At 44.2% G+C, this 18,512-nt stretch overlaps 1 protein-coding gene across 1 annotated transcript in view; it reads right to left on the bottom strand.

Moving 5' to 3' along the window:
• The window catches only part of LOC311116690 (uncharacterized protein), a gene marked incomplete at its 5' end in the record, with an annotated part of 85,372 nt that overhangs the window by 61,906 nt on the left and 4,954 nt on the right, over positions 1-18,512 (bottom strand). The window contains 3 exons of the mRNA XM_084191737.1: positions 991-1,056; positions 1,429-1,533; positions 4,257-4,420. Of these exons, the coding sequence (XP_084047863.1) occupies positions 991-1,056; positions 1,429-1,533; positions 4,257-4,420 (335 nt within the window). The remainder of the gene's footprint in view (positions 1-990; positions 1,057-1,428; positions 1,534-4,256; positions 4,421-18,512) is intronic.

Below are 18,512 nucleotides of genomic sequence, written 5' to 3'. Positions count from 1 at the left end.
TTAGTTATTTGCTTTGATTTTTTTTGCTTAACACTTTTTTTATTTGTTTTACTTTGCATTGTTGGTTAAGGGCTTGTAAGTAAGCATTTCACTGTAATGTCTACATGTGGCAAATAACATTTTATTTTATTTTATTTTATTTGAGTCCAAATTTGAGGTTTTTTGTTCCAACCTCCGTGTCTTTGTGAGACGCAGCGTAGGTGAACGGATGATCTCCGCATGTGTGGTTCCAACCGTGAAGCATGGAGGAGGAGGTGTGATGGTGTGGGGGTGCTTTGCTGGTGACATATTCTGTGATTTATTTAGAATTCAAGACACACTTAACCAGCATGGCTACCAAAGCATTCTGCAGTGATACAAAATCCCATCTGGTTTGCACTTAGTGGGACTATAATTTGTTTTTCAACAGGACAATGACCCAACACACCTCCAGGCTGTGTAAGGGCTATTTGACCAAGAAGGAGAGTGATGGAGTGCTGCATCAGATGACCTGGCCTCCACAATCCCCCGACCTCAACCAAATTGAGATGGTTTGGGATGAGTTGGACCGCAGAGTGAAGGAAAAGCAGCCAACAAGTGCGCAGCATATGTGGGAATTCCTTCAAGACTGTTGGAAAAGCATTCCAGGTGAAGCTGGTTGAGAGAATGCCAAGAGTGTGCAAAGCTGTCATCAAGACAAAGGGTGGCTACTTTGAAGAATCTCAAATATAAAATATATTTTGATTTGTTTAACACTTTTTTGGTTACTACATGATTCCATATGTGTTATTTCATAGTTTTGATGTCTTCACTATTATTCTACAATGTAGAAAATAGTACAAAATAAAGAAAAACCCTTGAATGAGTAGGTGTTATAAATATTTGACTGGTACTGTACGTGTTAGCGTATGTGTGTCTACGCTTAAAAGTGTGTGTGTGTGTGTACAAGTGTTGTTGCATGTGTATCTCTGTGTATGCATGCACACATATTTGTGTGTGTTACTCACAGGCTTGCTTGGTCTCATTGCAGGTGTTGTTGTCCTCCAGAGAGAAGATGGGGGGAACACAGGCTGCCGTGGTCCCCAACCCCTGGCCTAATCCCTAGCCTAATCCCTGGCCTAATCCCTGGCCTAATCCCTGGCCTAATCCCTGGCCTAACCCCTGGCCTAACCCCTGGCCTAATCCCTGGCCTAACCCCTGGCCTAATCCCTGGCCTAACCCCTGGCCTAATCCCTGGCCTAATCCCTGGCCTAACCCCTGGCCTAACCCCTGGCCTAACCCCTGGCCTAATCCCTGGCCTAATCCCTGGCCTAATCCCTGGCCTAACCCCTGGCCTAACCCCTGGCCTAATCCCTGGCCTAATCCCTGGCCTAATCCCTGGCCTAACCCCTGGCCTAATCCCTGGCCTAATCCCTGGCCTAATCCCTGGCCCAACGCTGTGGTCCCCATCCCCAGGCCCTGGCTCAGGTAGGAGGCAGCAGAGTAGTAGGAGTGCATCCGGTACTGAGGAGACACGTTGTGGCTGGATAAGCGACTCTCGCCGTTCGGCATCTGCTTCAGACGATAACACGCACACACAGACAGGTGGGGAGGGGGGGGTGAAGAAATTAGACTTTCTCAATCTCAATATTATTTTTAAACAGAGCATTAAACAGAGCTCACAAGTCCTCTCTCAGCTAAAAGGAAGTAAGAAATTGATGTGAGGGTAAACAATGCATCATGCATGTGATGTGACTGTCCTTGAAGGTGTTCCACACTCTAATGTTATCATATACAATATAGGAATCATGAAGGTGTTCTACACTCTGTTATCATATACAATATAGTTCTTGGGCACTGGAACAGTGGTGGTTTTCTTGAATTTTGTGGGGCTACATGTTGAAGATGTCCGAGGAGAAGCCTGCCAGCTGGTCGGAGTACTACAGCATGAGACAGCGCCATGTTGAAGATGTCCGAGGAGAAGCCTGCCAGCTGGTCGGAGTACTACAGCATGAGACAGCACCATGTTGAAGATGTCCGAGGAGAAGCCTGCCAGCTGGTCGGAGTACTACAGCATGAGACAGCGCCATGTTGAAGATGTCCGAGGAGAAGCCTGCCAGCTGGTCGGAGTACTACAGCATGAGACAGCGCCATGTTGAAGATGTCAGAGAAGAAGCCCGCCAGCTGGTCGGAGTACTACAGCATGAGACAGCGCCATGTTGAAGATGTCCGAGGAGAAGCCTGCCATCTGGTCGGAGTACTACAGCAAGAGACAGCGCCATGTTGAAGATGTCAGAGAAGAAGCCTGCCATCTGGTCGGAGTACTACAGCAAGAGACAGCGCCATGTTGAAGATGTCCGAGGAGAAGCCTGCCAGCTGGTCGGAGTACTACAGCATGAGACAGCGCCATGTTGAAGATGTCCGAGGAGAAGCCTGCCAGCTGGTCGGAGTACTACAGCATGAGACAGCGCCATGTTGAAGATGTCCGAGGAGAAGCCTGCCAGCTGGTCGGAGTACTACAGCATGAGACAGCGCCATGTTGAAGATGTCCGAGGAGAAGCCTGCCAGCTGGTCGGAGTACTACAGCATGAGACAGCGCCATGTTGAAGATGTCCGAGGAGAAGCCTGCCAGCTGGTCGGAGTACTACAGCATGAGACAGCGCCATGTTGAAGATGTCCGAGGAGAAGCCTGCCAGCTGGTCGGAGTACTACAGCATGAGACAGCGCCATGTTGAAGATGTCCGAGGAGAAGCCTGCCAGCTGGTCGGAGTACGCTCTGAGGACGCGGCCAGGGATTCAATCTGGGCCAGAGGCTTTGTGAGTATTCACTCTCTTGAGAGTTTTCCTCATGTCAGCCTCGGAGAGCAGAAGCACCTGGTCGTCCGGAGCATCGAGAGCCCTCCTGGATGGCTCAGTGTGGGTGGTCTCATATCAGGTACAGAATGTGTTGAGCTCATCTGGGAGGGAGGAGTCGGTGGGCATCACACAGCTGCCTGTGGCTCTGTAGTCCGTAAGAGGGAGGAGTCGGTGGGCATCACACAGCTGCCTGTGGCTCTGTAGTCCGTAAGAGCCTGTAGTCTTTGCCACATGGGTTGTGTGTCTGAACTGTCGTATTGTGATTCCAGTCTTTTCCTAATGGACCTGCTCGCCTTGTACACATTGTCATCGGGGTTCACTTTGCTGACGTTGAATGCTGCAGTACGGGCTCTCAGCATGGTACGGATTTCTCCGTTAGTCCAGGGTTTTTGGTTGGGGTATGTCTGGATTTTTTGATGAATCTTGTGATTGATGATGAAGAGTTAAGGGTTAAGGGTTAAGGGTTAAGGGTTAAGGGTTTAGGGTTAAGGGTTAAGGGTTAAGGTAGGGTAGGGTTAAGGTAGGGTAGGGTTAAGGTAGGTAGGGTTAAGGTAGGGTAGGGTTAAGGTAGGTATGGTTAAGGGTTAAGGGTTAAGGGTTAAGGGTTTAGGGTAGGTTGGGTTAAGGTAGGGTAGGGTTAAGGTAGGGTTAAGGCAGGGTAGGGTTAAGGTAGGGTAGGGTTAAGGTAGGGTTAAGGCAGGGTAGGGTTAAGGTAGGGTAGGGTAGGGTTAAGGGTAGGTAGGGTTAAGGTAGGGTAGGGTTAAGGTAGGGTAGGGTAGGGTAGGGTTAAGGGTAGGTAGGGTTAAGGTAGGGTAGGGTTAAGGTAGGGTAGAGTTAAGGTAGGGTTAAGGCAGGGTAGGGTTAAGGTAGGGTAGGGTAGGTAGGGTTAAGGGTAGGTAGGGTTAAGGCAGGGTAGGGTTAAGGTAGGGTAGGGTAGGTAGGGTTAAGGGTAGGTAGGGTTAAGGTAGGGTAGGGTTAAGGTAGGGTAGGGTAGGTAGGGTTAAGGTAGGGTAGGGTTAAGGTAGGGTAGGGTTAAGGTAGGGTAGAGTTAAGGTAGGGTTAAGGCAGGGTAGGGTTAAGGTAGGGTAGGGTAGGGTAGGGTTAAGGGTAGGTAGGGTTAAGGCAGGGTAGGGTTAAGGTAGGGTAGGGTAGGTAGGGTTAAGGGTAGGTAGGGTTAAGGTAGGGTAGGGTTAAGGTAGGGTAGGGTAGGGTAGGGTTAAGGGTAGGTAGGGTTAAGGTAGGGTAGGGTTAAGGTAGGGTAGAGTTAAGGTAGGGTTAAGGCAGGGTAGGGTTAAGGTAGGGTAGGGTATGGTTAAGGGAAGGGTAGCGTAGGGTAGGGTAGGGTTAAGGGTAGGGTAGGGTAGGGTAGGGTTAAGGGTAGGGTAGGGTAGGGTTAAGGGTAGGGTAGGGTTAAGGGTAGGTAGGGTTACAGAGAGGCCTACCTGGTATTGTTGGTAGTTATACAGGCTGTTGTAGTAGGCTGCAGGGTAACGGGACGGCTGGTCGAAGTTGTAGTAGGACGTGTCCACCAGGAGGTCAGCTGTTCCCTCAGTAGACTGCCCCCTAGTGAACGCTGTGGGGCTGGACGCCAGGCCGGAACGACTACCTACAGGGACAGAGGATAGACAGGGTTAGGGTTAGAGGTCAGGCAGGGTCAGGTATACTGTCCCTCAGACCAGACCGACTCCCTACAGGGTTAGGGTAAGAGGAACAGGGTCAGGTATACTGTCCCTCAGACCAGACCGACTCCCTGCAGGGTAAGAGGAACAGGGTCAGGTTGTTATTCTGTCTCTCACTGTTCAAATAAACCTACCATTAAAATTATAGACTGATCATGTCTTTGTCAGTGGGCAAACGTACAAAATCAGCAGGGGATCAAATACTTTTTGTCCTGGTGCTAGCCGCCAATCCATCTTTTGATCACTCAGTTCAGGACAGACTACGTTCTGCCACCAGCAGATGGTGCTATGGTGTGGGACTGAAAAAGAGTTCATCAAGTTTTATTCTCTCTCCTGTCTGTTCCTGCATGGAGTCGGTCTGGTCTGAGGGACAGTATACCTGACCCTGTTCCTCTAACCCTGTAGGGAGTCGGTCTGGTCTGAGGGACAGTATACCTGACCCTGTTCCTCTTACCCTGTAGGGAGTCGGTCTGGTCTGAGGGACAGTATACCTGACCCTGTTCCTCTAACCCTGTAGGGAGTCGGTCTGGTCTGAGGGACAGTATACCTGACCCTGTTCCTCTAACCCTGTAGGGAGTCGGTCTGGTCTGAGGGACAGTATACCTGACCCTGTTCCTCTAACCCTGTAGGGAGTCGGTCTGGTCTGAGGGACAGTATACCTGACCCTGTTCCTCTAACCCTGTAGGGAGTTGGTCTGGTCTGAGGGACAGTATACCTGACCCTGTTCCTCTTACCCCTGGAGGGAGTCGGTCTGGTCTGAGGGACAGTATACCTGACCCTGTTCCTCTAACCCTGTAGGGAGTCGGTCTGGTCTGAGGGACAGTATACCTAAAAATTTTATAAATTGATTTGCATTTTAATGAGGGAAATAAGTATTTGACCCCCTCTGCAAAACATGACTTAGTACTTGGTGGCAAAACCGTTGTTGGCAATCACAGAGGTCAGACGTTTCTTGTAGTTGGCCACCAGGTTTGCACACATCTCAGGAGGGATTTTGTCCCACTCCTCTTTTGCAGATCTTCTCCAAGTCATTAAGGTTTCGAGGCTGACGTTTGGTAACTCGAACCTTCAGCTCCCTCCACAGATTTTCTATGGGATTAAGGTCTGGAGACTGGGTAGGCCACTCCAGGACCTTAATGTGCTTCTTCTTGCAAAGATGATGGCAAAGAGCTCGATTTTGGTCTTAACTGACCACAACACTTTCACCCAGTTCTCCTCTGAATAATTCAGATGTTCATTGGCACACTTCAGACGGCCCTGTATATGTGCTTTCTTGAGCAGGGGGACCTTGCGGGCGCTGCAGGATTTCAGTCCTTCACGGCGTAGTGTGTTACCAATTGTTTTCTTGGTGACTATGGTCCCAGCTGCCTTGAGATCATTGACAAGATCCTCCCGTGTAGTTCTGGGCTGATTCCACACCGTTCTCATGATCATTGCAACTCCACGAGGTGAGATCTTGCATGGAGCCCCAGGCCAGGGGAGATTGATAGTTATTTTGGTTTCTTCCATTTGCGAATAATCGCAAAAACTGTTGTCACCTTCTCACCAAGCTGCTTGGCGATGGTCTTGTAGCCCATTCCAGCCTTGTGTAGGTCTACAATCTTGTCCCTGACATCCTTGGAGAGCTCTTTGGTCTTGGCCATGGTGGAGAGTTTGGAATCTGATTGATTGATTGCTTCTGTGGACAGGTGTCTTTTATACAGGTAACAAACTGAGATTAGGAGCACTCCCTTTAAGAGTGTGCTCCTAATCTCAGCTCGTTACCTGTATAAAAGACACCAGGGAGCCAGAAATCTTTCTCATTGAGAGGGGGTCAAATACTTATTTCCCTCATTAAAATGCAAATCAATTCATAACATTTTTGACATGCGTTTTTCTGGATTTTTTTGTTGTTATTCTGTCTCTCACTGTTCAAATAAACCTACCATTAAAATTATAGACTGATCATTTCTTTGTCAGTGGGCAAACGTACAAAATCAGCAGGGGATCAAATACTTTTTTCCCTCACTGTACATGCTAAACTTAAAGATAGATTAACTGCCATCATGTGACGTTGCTCCCTCCTCAGCCTCAGCCTTATTGATAGATCAACTCTCACCAAAGTAACTTTAGTAACTAAATATAAGTTCTGCCAGGGGGAATCCTTCAGTTGACTGTTTAAACAGAACACAGTGTCAGACAGAGAAAGAAACCAAAATATTGAGTCAAATAGTGGAATTCAGAACCAGGTGTCTGATCCTCTGCTTACATGAAGAAGTGTAGATAAGTTGGGTTATAGTTAGATGAAGGGTAGTTAAGTTGGGTTATGGATAGATGAAGGGTAGTTAAGTTGGGTTATGGTTAGATGAAGGGTAGGTAAGTTGGGTTATAGTTAGATGAAGTGTAAAGTTGGGTTATGGTTAGAAGAAGGGTAGTTAAGTTGGGTTATAGTTAGATGAAGGGTAGTTAAGTTGGGTTATGGTTAGATGAAGGGTAGATAGGTTGAGTTATGGAGATGAAGGTTGCCAGGTGTGCGTAATGAAGGTTGCCAGGTGTGCGTAATGAAGGTTGCCAGGTGTGCGTAATGAAGGTTGCCAGGTGTGCGTAATGAAGGTTGCCAGGTGTGCGTAATGAAGGTTGCCAGGTGTGCGTAATGATGGGTTGCCAGGACCGGTGGTTAGTAGACCGGTGATGTCGAGGTTATGGTTCGATGAAGGGTAGATACGTTTCATCATTATTGTTTTATTGGAATATGTTCATACTTCTCATATTGTTTCAAGGCTCGACATTAACACTTGCCCCGGGCAAGTAAAAAAAATAGTCGGACAAGCAGAATATAGATTTTAAGTTGTCCGAATGGAAAAGTAAAAAAATCACTAAAAAACCACAATATCAAACAATTACTCCCATCAGAATTGGACCAGAATGTCCTCCACATTAAATATTTGTGCACTGTCCTGCCAATGTCTGCAGAGCCATCAAAGTAGAGTTCCATTGCATTGACAGGCGGTCTATCAATCACTTGCGGTCCCGAGATCAAAGGCTTTTGAGATCAGACCGCAGAGCTGCATGTAGCCACGTGCGCACATTTGTTGATATTCCTTGCTAGTTAGTGAGTTATTATTCCTTGCTAGTTAGTGAGTTATTTGCCCAATTATAGCACATTTTTGGTCGGCAAACAGGGTTCGTAGGGTTATGAAAATCCTGCAAAGGTCATGGTGTGTGCATCACCTGCATGTGTGCCAGTGTGATTGGGCCCGTGGGCCGCCCCCCTTTTGTAGGTCCCCACTGATTTTGCTAGTCACTCTCACTCAGATATCATATTAAAAACTGCATTGCAGAATGTGTAAAATTGGAGCAAACTTGTTTTAAAACTGCAGCATTTGTCTCTACGCACCATGTCAAAATGTCTAGAATTGCAGGAAATTAACTGTAAAACTGTCCGCTAAAATGTTTTGCTCGCAAAATGTCACTTAGGGCCCCCAAAAGGCTGGGGCCGGCTCTGGATGCATGTGTGGGTGTGGACATGGGTAGCAGACTGCTGCCACTCATGATATGTTCAAATGTTTTGTTGCCCCCACCCCCATCAAAGTTGCCCATCCCTGGCTATCTATCCCTATCTATCCCTATCAATCCCTATCTATCCCTATCTATCCCTATCTATCCCTATTTATATCTATCTATATCTATCTATATCTATCTATCCCTATCTATATCTATCTATCCCTATCTATCCCTATCTATATCTATCTATATCTATCTATATCTATCTATCCCTATCTATCCCTATCTATCCCTATCTATATCTATCTATATCTATCTATATCTATCCATCCCTATCTATATCATTCTATCCCTATCTATATCTATCTATATCTATCTATATCTATCTATCCCTATCTATATCTATCTATATCTATCTATCCCTATCTATCCCTATCAATATCTATCTATATCTATCCCTGTCTATCCCTATCTATCCCCATCTATCCCTATCTATCCCTATCTATACCTATCTATCCCTATCTATATCTACCTATATCTATCTATCCCTATCTATCCCTATCTATATCTATCTATCCCTATCTATCCCTTCTATATCTATCTATCCCTATCTATATCTATCTATATCTATCTATATCTATCTATCCCTATCTATCCCTATCAGGGGCGGTGTGTTCAATAGGGCGATATGGGCGACGCACTGCCAAACGGGAAAAGGAAGGGATTTTTTTTCTAATCAATTATATCACGGCAACAGTAGTTATCAGTGTTGTAATCTAGACGCCTGATCTGCCACAGTACCACTAAATGTCCAATCAGGGTAAAGTCGTGCTTCAAATGGCCCCCCCCACTTTTGGGGCGATTTCAGTCAGGTTGAAAATCGCCCAGAAGTCTGTCATAGACTCCCATGTAAAATCTATTTTTTTCAAATTTCAGAGCTTTCAATACAATCTCTATGGGTGTCTGAGGGCTTGCACTTACGCGCTTTCGTCATACGTAACGTAACCATGAATGAACGTAACTAAGAAAAGACCGGGTAGCAGCCTCAATCAATTCACTACTATCAAAATGGCTAGGCTTCAGTCCAACTCGATTGTGTCTTTGAAAGAAGTTCCTTTTTGTCGGCGAACAAATGAAGATAAATTGGCAACGAAACAATTAGGACCTCCCAGACCAAATTTAATAATTCAACAGGTTTCTACTAAAGGGGGGAAGTCCTACACCCGAGGATTTTCCCAAAAATGGTACGAACGAAAAAATAACATTGCCACTCAACTGGATGAGGGATACAGGCTAGCTGTCCGCTGCCACAACGATGAGGTTAGTGTTGATAATCACAAGTTTACTGGATGTGGATATGGTGTAATAAAGGCAGTTTATTCAGAGGTAAATATATCTGGAATCGCGTTCACGGACCCGTTCGTCAAACTCTTAGGGAGCTATAAATTAAGCCCCATTACTTACCATATCAGATAAGAGAAATTGCTGCAGCTACATATATTTTACATCCTGGCCCTACATAGTTCACTATTTGCATCACTTACCAAAATATTAGCGTTTGCTAGCGAAGAGATTTGTTGTGGCAAATGAACTTGGGCTGGGAATTGCCAGGAAACTCACGATAAGATATATGCATCAGCATTGCGAGTCTCATGATTCTATACGTATTGCGATTCGATACTGTGATTTTATTGCGCACCATATGTCTGTTGCAGAGGGATCAGAAAGCCATGAGAACGAGTTTTGATCAGTCATGGAAATAAAAGTGCTGAAAACAAATTTGCTCCCAATGTGAAAAGATTGAGAACAAGCTATGAAGGAACAATAATGGTGTTTTGGTGCAGGTACAGCCAACTAGCGCTAAAATATTGCGATATTGTCAATACAGTATATCGTAAAGTATCACTATGTAACTCGATTTCTTTCACCCCAATCCCTCAAATTAACGGTAAATAACTGAATTGTTTGCCCCACATTTAGCTAAGATGATTAGCTAGCCAGCTAAAATGTTTTATTTAGTTAGCAGTCGCATCTAAAATAGTTTACTGTCAATAACATGTCTCCAAAAATGACGTGGTGTCTCCAATTGTGTTGACATTTTACAATTGCGATGCGCATCCATGAGTATCCACTTTCTGTAGCTCAGCTGGTAGAGCACGGCGCTTGAAGGTAGTGGGTTCGATCCCCGGGACCACCCATACACAAAAATGTATGCACGCATGACTGTAAGTCGCTTTGGATAAAAGCGTCTGCTAAATGGCATATTATTATTATTATTATTATTATTCCAGCCTTGTGTAGGTCTCCAATCTTGTCCCTGACATCCTTGGAGAGCTCTTTGGTCTTGGCCATGGTGGAGAGTTTGGAATCTGATTGATTGATTGCTTCTGTGGACAGGTGTCTTTTATACAGGTAACAAGCTGAGATTAGGAGCACTCCCTGAGATCAGTCAATAAATTTTTACATTTACATTTTAGTCATTTAGCAGACGCTCTTAACCAGAGCGACTTACAGGAGCAATTAGGGTTAAGTGCCTTGCTCAAGGGCACATTAACGTCATTTAGCAGACGCTCTTAGCCAGAGCGACTCACAAATTGGTGCGTTCACCCTATAGCCAGTGGGATAACCACTTTACAATTGGGGGGGGGGGGGGGGGTTAGAAGGAATACTTTATCCTATCCCAGGTATTCCTTAAAGAGGTGGGGTTTCAAATGTCTCCGGAAGGTGGTGAGTGACTCCGCTGTCCTGGCGTCGTGAGGGAGCTTGTTCCACCATTGGGGTGCCAGAGCAGCGAACAGTTTTGACTGGGCTGAGCGGGAGCTATGCTTCCGCAGAGGAAGGGGAGCCAGCAGGCCAGAGGTGGATGAACGCAATGTCCTCGTTTGGGTGTAGGGACTGATCAGAGCCTGAAGGTACAGAGGTGCCGTTCCCCTCACTGCTCCATAGGCAAGCACCATGGTCTTGTAGCGGATGCGAGCTTCAACTGGAAGCCAGTGGAGTGTGCGGAGGAGGGGGGTGACGTGAGAGAACTTGGGAAGGTTGAACACCAGACGGGCTGCGGCATTCTGGATGAGTTGTAGGGGTTTAATGGCACAGGCAGGGAGCCCAGCCAACAGCGAGTTGCAGTAGTCCAGACGGGAGATGACAAGTGCCTGGACCAGGACCTGCACGGCTTCCTGTGTAAGGCAGGGTCGCACTCTCCGAATGTTGTAGAGCATGAACCTGCAGGAGCGGGTCACCGCCTTGATGTTGGCGGAGAACGACAGGGTGTTGTCCAGGGTCACGCCTAGGCTCTTCGCACTCTGGGAGGAGGACACAGCGGAGTTGTCAACCGTGATGGCGAGATCATGGAACGGGCAGTCCTTCCCCGGGAGGAAGAGCAGCTCCGTCTTGCCAGGGTTCAGCTTGAGGTGGTGATCCGTCATCCATACTGATATGTCTGCCAGACATGCAGAGATGCGATTCGCCACCTGGTTATCAGAAGGGGGAAAGGAGAAGATTAGTTGTGTATCGTCAGCGTAGCAATGATAGGAGAGACCATGTGAGGATATGACAGAGCCAAGTGACTTGGTGTATAGGGAGAAAAGGAGAGGGCCCAGAACCGATCCCTGGGGGACACCAGTGGTGAGAGCACGTGGTGCGGAGACAGCTTCCCGCCACGCCACTTGGTAGGAGCGACCGGTCAGGTAGGACGCAATCCAGGAGTGAGCCGCGCTGGAGATGCCCATCTCGGAGAGGGTGGAGAGGAGGATCTGATGGTTCACAGTATCAAAGGCAGCAGACAGGTCTAGAAGGACAAGAGCAGAGGAGAGAGAGTTAGCTTTAGCAGTGCGGAGAGTCTCCGTGACACAGAGAAGAGCAGTCTCAGTTGAATGACCAGTCCTGAAACCTGATTGGTTTGGATCAAGAAGGTCATTCTGAGAGAGATAGCAAGAGAGTTGGCTAAAGACGGCACGCTCAATAGTTTTGGAAAGAAAAGAAAGAAGGGATACTGGTCTGTAGTTGTTGACATCAGTGGGGTCGAGTGTTGGTTTTTTGAGAAGGGGAGCAACTCTCGCTCTCTTGAAGACGGAAGGGACATGGCCAGCGGTCAAGGATGAGTTGATCAGCGAGGTGAGGTAGGGGAGAAGGTCACCGGAGATGGTCTGGAGAAGGGAGGAGGGGATGGGGTCAAGCGGGCAGGTTGTTGGGCGGCCTGCAGTCACAAGTCGCAGGATTTTGTCTGGAGAGAGAGGGGAGAAAGAAGTCAAAGCATAGGGTAGGGCAGTGTGAGCAGGACCAGCAGTGTTATTAGACTTAACAAACGAGGATCGGATGTCGTCAACCTTCTTTTCAAAGTGGTTGACGAAGTCATCCACAGAGAGAGAGGAGGGGGGGGGGGGGGGAGGAGGATTCAGGAGGGAGGAAAATGTGGCAAAGAGCTTCCTAGGGTTAGAGGCAGATGCTTGGAATTTAGAGTGGTAGAAGGTGGCCTTAGCAGCAGAAACAGATGAAGAAAATGTAGAGAGGAGGGAGTGAAAAGATGCCAGGTCGGTAGGGAGTTTAGTTTTCTTCCATTTCCGCTCCGCTGCCCGGAGCTCTGTTCTGTGAGCTCGCAGTGAGTCATCAAGCCACGGAGCTGGAGGGGAGGACCGAGCCGGCCGGGAGGATAGGGGACACAGAGAGTCAAAGGATGCAGAAAGGGAGGAGAGGAGGGTTGAGGAGGCAGAATCAGGAGATTGGAGGGAGAAGGATTGAGCAGAGGGAAGAGATGATAGGATGGAAGAGGAGAGAGTAGTGGGAGAGAGAGAGCGAAGGTTGCGGCGGCGCATTACCATCTGTGTAGGGGCAGAGTGAGTAGTGTGGGAGGAGAGCGAGAGAGAAAAGGAAACAAAGTAGTGGTCGGAGACTTGGAGGGGAGTTGCAGTGAGATTAGTAGAGGAGCAGCATCTAGTGAAGATGAGGTCAAGCGTATTGCCTGCCTTGTGAGTAGGGGGGGACGGTGAGAGGGTGAGGTCAAAAGAGGAGAGGAGTGGAAAGAAGGAGGCAGAGAGAAATGAGTCAAACGTGGACATAGGGAGGTTGAAATCCCCCAAAACTGTGAGGGGTGAGCCATCCTCAGGAAAGGAACTTATCAAGGCGTCAAGCTCGTTGATGAACTCTCCAAGGGAACCTGGAGGGCGATAGATGACAAGGATATTAAGCTTAAATGGGCTAGTGACTGTGACAGCATGGAATTCAAATGAGGAGATAGACAGATGGGTTAGGGGAAAAATTGAGAATGTCCACTTGGGAGAGATGAGGATTCCTGTACCACCACCCCTCTGACCAGATGCTCTCGGGGTATGCGAGAACACATGGTCAGACGAGGAGAGAGCAGTAGGAGTAGCCGTGTTTTCAGTGGTGAGAGAAATAAATAAATGATTCTGGTATTGACTTATATGCTGCCCCTGTCTTCATGTTATTGCTGGACATATCTTTTTAAAAATGTGTGTAGGTCACCTAAATCATCAGAAAAATTGCCCCCCCTGAGAATTTTTTCAGGAGCCGCCACTGATCCCTATCTATATCTATCCCTATCTATCCCTATCTATCCCTATCTATATCTATCTCTATCTATCCCTATCTATATCTATCTATCCCTATCTATCCCTATCTATCCCTATCTATCCCTATCTATATCTATCTATCCCTATCTATATATATCTATCCCTATCTATATCTATCTATATCTATCTATCTATCTATCCCTATCTATCCCTATCTATATCTATCTATCCCTATCTATCCCTATCAATCCCTATCTATCCCTATCTATCCCTATCTATCCCTATTTATATCTATCTATATCTATCTATATCTATCTATCCCTATCTATCCCTATCTATATCTATCTATCCCTATCTATCCCTATCTATCCCTATCTATATCTATCTATATCTATCTATATCTATCCATCCCTATCTATATCATTCTATCCCTATCTATATCTATCTATATCTATCTATATCTATCTATCCCTATCTATATCTATCTATATCTATCTATCCCTATCTATCCCTATCAATATCTATCTATATCTATCCCTGTCTATCCCTATCTATCCCCATCTATCCCTATCTATCCCTATCTATACCTATCTATCCCTATCTATATCTACCTATATCTATCTATCCCTATCTATCCCTATTTATATCTATCTATCCCTATCTATCCCTTCTATATCTATCTATCCCTATCTATATCTATCTATATCTATCTATATCTATCTATCCCTATCTATCCCTATCTATATCTATCCCTATCTATCCCTATCTATCCCTATCTATATCTATCTCTATCTATCCCTATCTATATCTATCTATCCCTATCTATCCCTATCTATCCCTATCTATCCCTATCTATCCCTATCTATATCTATCTATCCCTATCTATATATATCTATCCCTATCTATATCTATCTATCTATCTATCCCTATCTATCCCTATCTATATCTATCTATCCCTATCTATATCTATCTATCCCTATCTATATCTATCTATCCCTATCTATCCCTATCTATATCTATCTATCTATATCTATCCCTATCTATCCCAATCTATATCTATCTATCCCTATCTATCCCTATCTATATCTATCTATCCCTATCTATCCCTATCTATATCTATCTATCCCTATCTATATCTATCTATCCCTATCTATATCTATCTATCTATCTATCTATCTATCTATCTATCTATCTATCTATCTATCTATCTATCTATCTATCTATCTATCTATCTATCTATCTATCCCTATCTATCCCTATCTATATCTATCTATCTATATATATATATCCCTATCTATCCCTTTCTATCCCTATCTATATCTATCTATATCTATCTATCCCTATCTATATCTATCTATATATACAGTGGGGAGAACAAGTATTTGATACACTGCCAATTTTGCCGGTTTTCCTACTTACAAAGCATGTAGAGGTCAGTAATTTTTATCATAGGTACATTTCAACTGTGAGAGACGGAATCTAAAACAAAAATCCAGAAAATCACATTGTATGATTTTTAAGTAATTCATTTGCATTTTATTGCATGACATAAGTATTTGATACATCAGAAAAGCAGAACTTAATATTTGGTACAGAAACCTTTGTTTGCAATTACAGAGATCATACGTTTCCTGTAGGTCTTGACCAGGTTTGCACACACTGCAGCAGGGATTTTGGCCCACTCCTCCATACAGACTTTCTCCAGATCCTTCAGGTTTCGGGGCTGTCGCTGGGCAATACGGACTTTCAGCTTCCTCCAAAGATCTGCTTGCCTATTGTCCTGTAGCCCATCCCAGCCTTGTGCAGGTCTACAATTTTATCCCTGATGTCCTTACACAGCTCTCTGGTCTTGGCCATTGTGGAGAGGTTGGAGTCTGTTTGATTGAGTGTGTGGACAGGTGTCTTTTATACAGGTAACGAGTTCAAACAGGTGCAGTTAATACAGGTAATGAGTGGAGAACAGGAGGGCTTCTTAAAGAAAAACTAACAGGTCTGTGAGAGACGGAATTCTTACTGGTTGGTAGGTGATCAAATACTTATGTCATGCAATAAAATGCAAATGTATTACTTAAAAATCATACAATGTGATTTTCTGGATTTTTGTTTTAGATTCCGGCTCTCACAGTTGAAGTGTACCTATGATCAAAAGTACAGACCTGTACATGCTTTGTAAGTAGGAAAACCTGCAAAATCGGCAGTGTATCAAATACTTGTTCTCCCCACTGTATATCCCTTTCTATCCCTATCTATATCTATCCCTATCTATACCTATCTATCCCTATCTATATCTATCTATATCTATCTATCCCTATCTATCCCTATCTATATATATCCCTATCTATCCCCATCTATCCCTATCTATCCCTATCTATATCTATCTATCCCTATCTATCCCTATCTATCCCTATCTATATCTATCTATATCTATCTATCCCCATCTATCCCTATCTATCCCTATCTATATCTCTCTATATCTATATATCCCTATCTATCCCTATCTATATCTATCCCTATCTATCCCTATCTATATCTATCTATCCCTATCTATCCCTATCTATATCTATCTATCCCTATCTATATCTATCCCTATCTATCCCTATCTATCCCTATCTATCCCTGTCTATCCCTATCTATCCCTATCTATATATATCTATATCTATCTATCCCTATCTATATCTATCTATATCTATATATCCCTATCTATATATATCTATCCCTATCTATCCCCATCTATCCCTATCTATATCTATATATATATATATCTATCTATCCCTATCTATCCCTATCTATCCCTATCTATATCTATCCCTATCTATCCCTATCTATATCTAGCTATCCCTATCTATCCCTATCTATATCTATCTATATCTATCTATCCCTATCTATATCTATCTATCCCTATCTATCCCTATCTATATCTATCTATATCTATCTATCCCTATCTATCCCTATCTATATCTATCTATATCTATCTATCCCTATCTATATCTATCTATCCCTATCTATATATATCTATATCTATCTATCCCTATCTATCCCTATCTATATCTATCTATCTATCCCTATCTATCCCTATCTATATCTATCTATCTATCTATCTATCCCTATCTATATCTATCTATATCTATCTATATCTATATCTATCTATATCTATCTATCCCTATCTATATCTATCTATATCTATATATCCCTATCTATATCTATCTATATCTATCTAGTCTATAAAATAATGAGAGACCTACAGACAAACTAAACAGCCAATTCAAACCATTTTGAGACAGGCTTGACTATGCAAAGAACCAATAGGCAGAGGGGAGCCTGTCTGATGTCTGATTCTCTGTTTGGTAATAATAATAATAATAATAATAATAATAATAATCATAATCATAATCATAATAATAATAATAATAATAATAATAATAATAATAATATTAATAATAAAAATAAAAATAAAAATTGTATTTTGTCAAATGGTTCCTTGTTAAGTCACAATTTTGGCCCATAGTGTTACAGACCATTATAAGTGACTTGAGCTTTCAGACAAGTAAAAAAAATAAGTCCTACTTGTCTAAAGGACTAGTGGCTAAAAACGTTAATGTCAAGCCCTGTGTTCCTACTTCTCATGGCAATATGGATCAACTGATCTAATCCCAATAGTTAGTTGTGGTCGTCATGGTACAATACTGGGTTATAAACACAGGGACCAGATGATATTTACATCAGTAACACTAATACGTTTGGACATGGGTCGATGTGTGTGTGTGTGTGTGTGTGTGTGTGTGTGTGTGTGTGTGTGTGTGTGTGTGTGTGTGTGTGTGTGTGTGTGTGTGTTATATACAGTCAGGTCCATAAGTATTTGGACAGTGACACAATTTGCATCATTTTGTCTCTGTACACCACCATGGATTTGAAAGGAAACAATCAAGAGGTGCTTTAAGTGTAGACTTTCATCTTTCATTTAAGGGTTTTGTCAAAATGATTGTCTGAACCGTGTCGGAATTACAACCATTTTATACATACAATTTTAGGGTCTCAGAAGTAATTGGACAAACTAACATAATCATAAATTAAATTGTGAGTTTTAATACTTGGTTGCAAATCCTTTGCAGTCAATGACTGCCTGAAGTCTGGAACCCATAGACATCGCCAGATGCTGGGTTTCTTCCCTGGTGATGCTCTGCCAGGCCTTTACTGCAGCTGTCTTCAGTTCCTGCTTGTTCTTGGGACGTTTTGCCTTCAGTTTTGCCTTCAGCAAGTGAAATGCATGCTCAATTCGACTCAGGTCAGGTGATTGACTTGGCCATTGCAGAACATTCCACTTCTTTGCTTTAAAAAAGTATTGGGTTGCTTTCGCAGTATGCTTCGGATCATTGTCCATCTGCACTGTGAAGCGCCGTCCAATGGGTTTTGAAGCATTTGGCTGAATCTGAGCAGATAATACAGCCCTTAACAGCATTTGGCTGAATCTGAGCAGATAATACAGCCCTTAACAGCATTTGGCTGAATCTGAGCAGGTAATACAGCCCTTAACAGCATTTGGCTGAATCTGAGCAGGTAATACAGCCCTTAACAGCGTTTGGCTGAATCTGAGCAGATAATACAGCCCTAAACACTTCAGAATTCATCCTGCTGCTTTTGTCAGCAGTCACATCATCAATAAATACAAGGGAACCCGTTCCATTGGCAGCCATACATGCCCACGCCATAACACTACCTCCACCATGCTTCACAGATGAGGTGGTATGCTTCGGATCATGAGCAGTTCCTTCCCTTCTCCATACTCTTCTCTTCCCATCATTCTGGTACAAGTTCATCTATGTCTCATCTGTCCATAGGATGTTGTTCCAGAACTGTTCAGGCTTTTTTAGATGTTTTTTGGCAAACTCTAATCTGGTCTTCCTGTTTTTGAGGCTTACCAATGGTTTACATCTTGTGGTAAACCCTCTGTATTTACTCTGGTGAAGTCTTCTCTTGATTGTTGACTTTGACACAGATACTCCTACCTCCT

Source organism: Coregonus lavaretus, assembly GCF_964263955.1.
Source record: "Coregonus lavaretus genome assembly, contig: HAP1_SCAFFOLD_706, whole genome shotgun sequence".
NCBI lineage: Eukaryota > Metazoa > Chordata > Actinopteri > Salmoniformes > Salmonidae > Coregonus > Coregonus lavaretus.
This window is presented reverse-complemented; position numbering and strand designations above follow the sequence as displayed.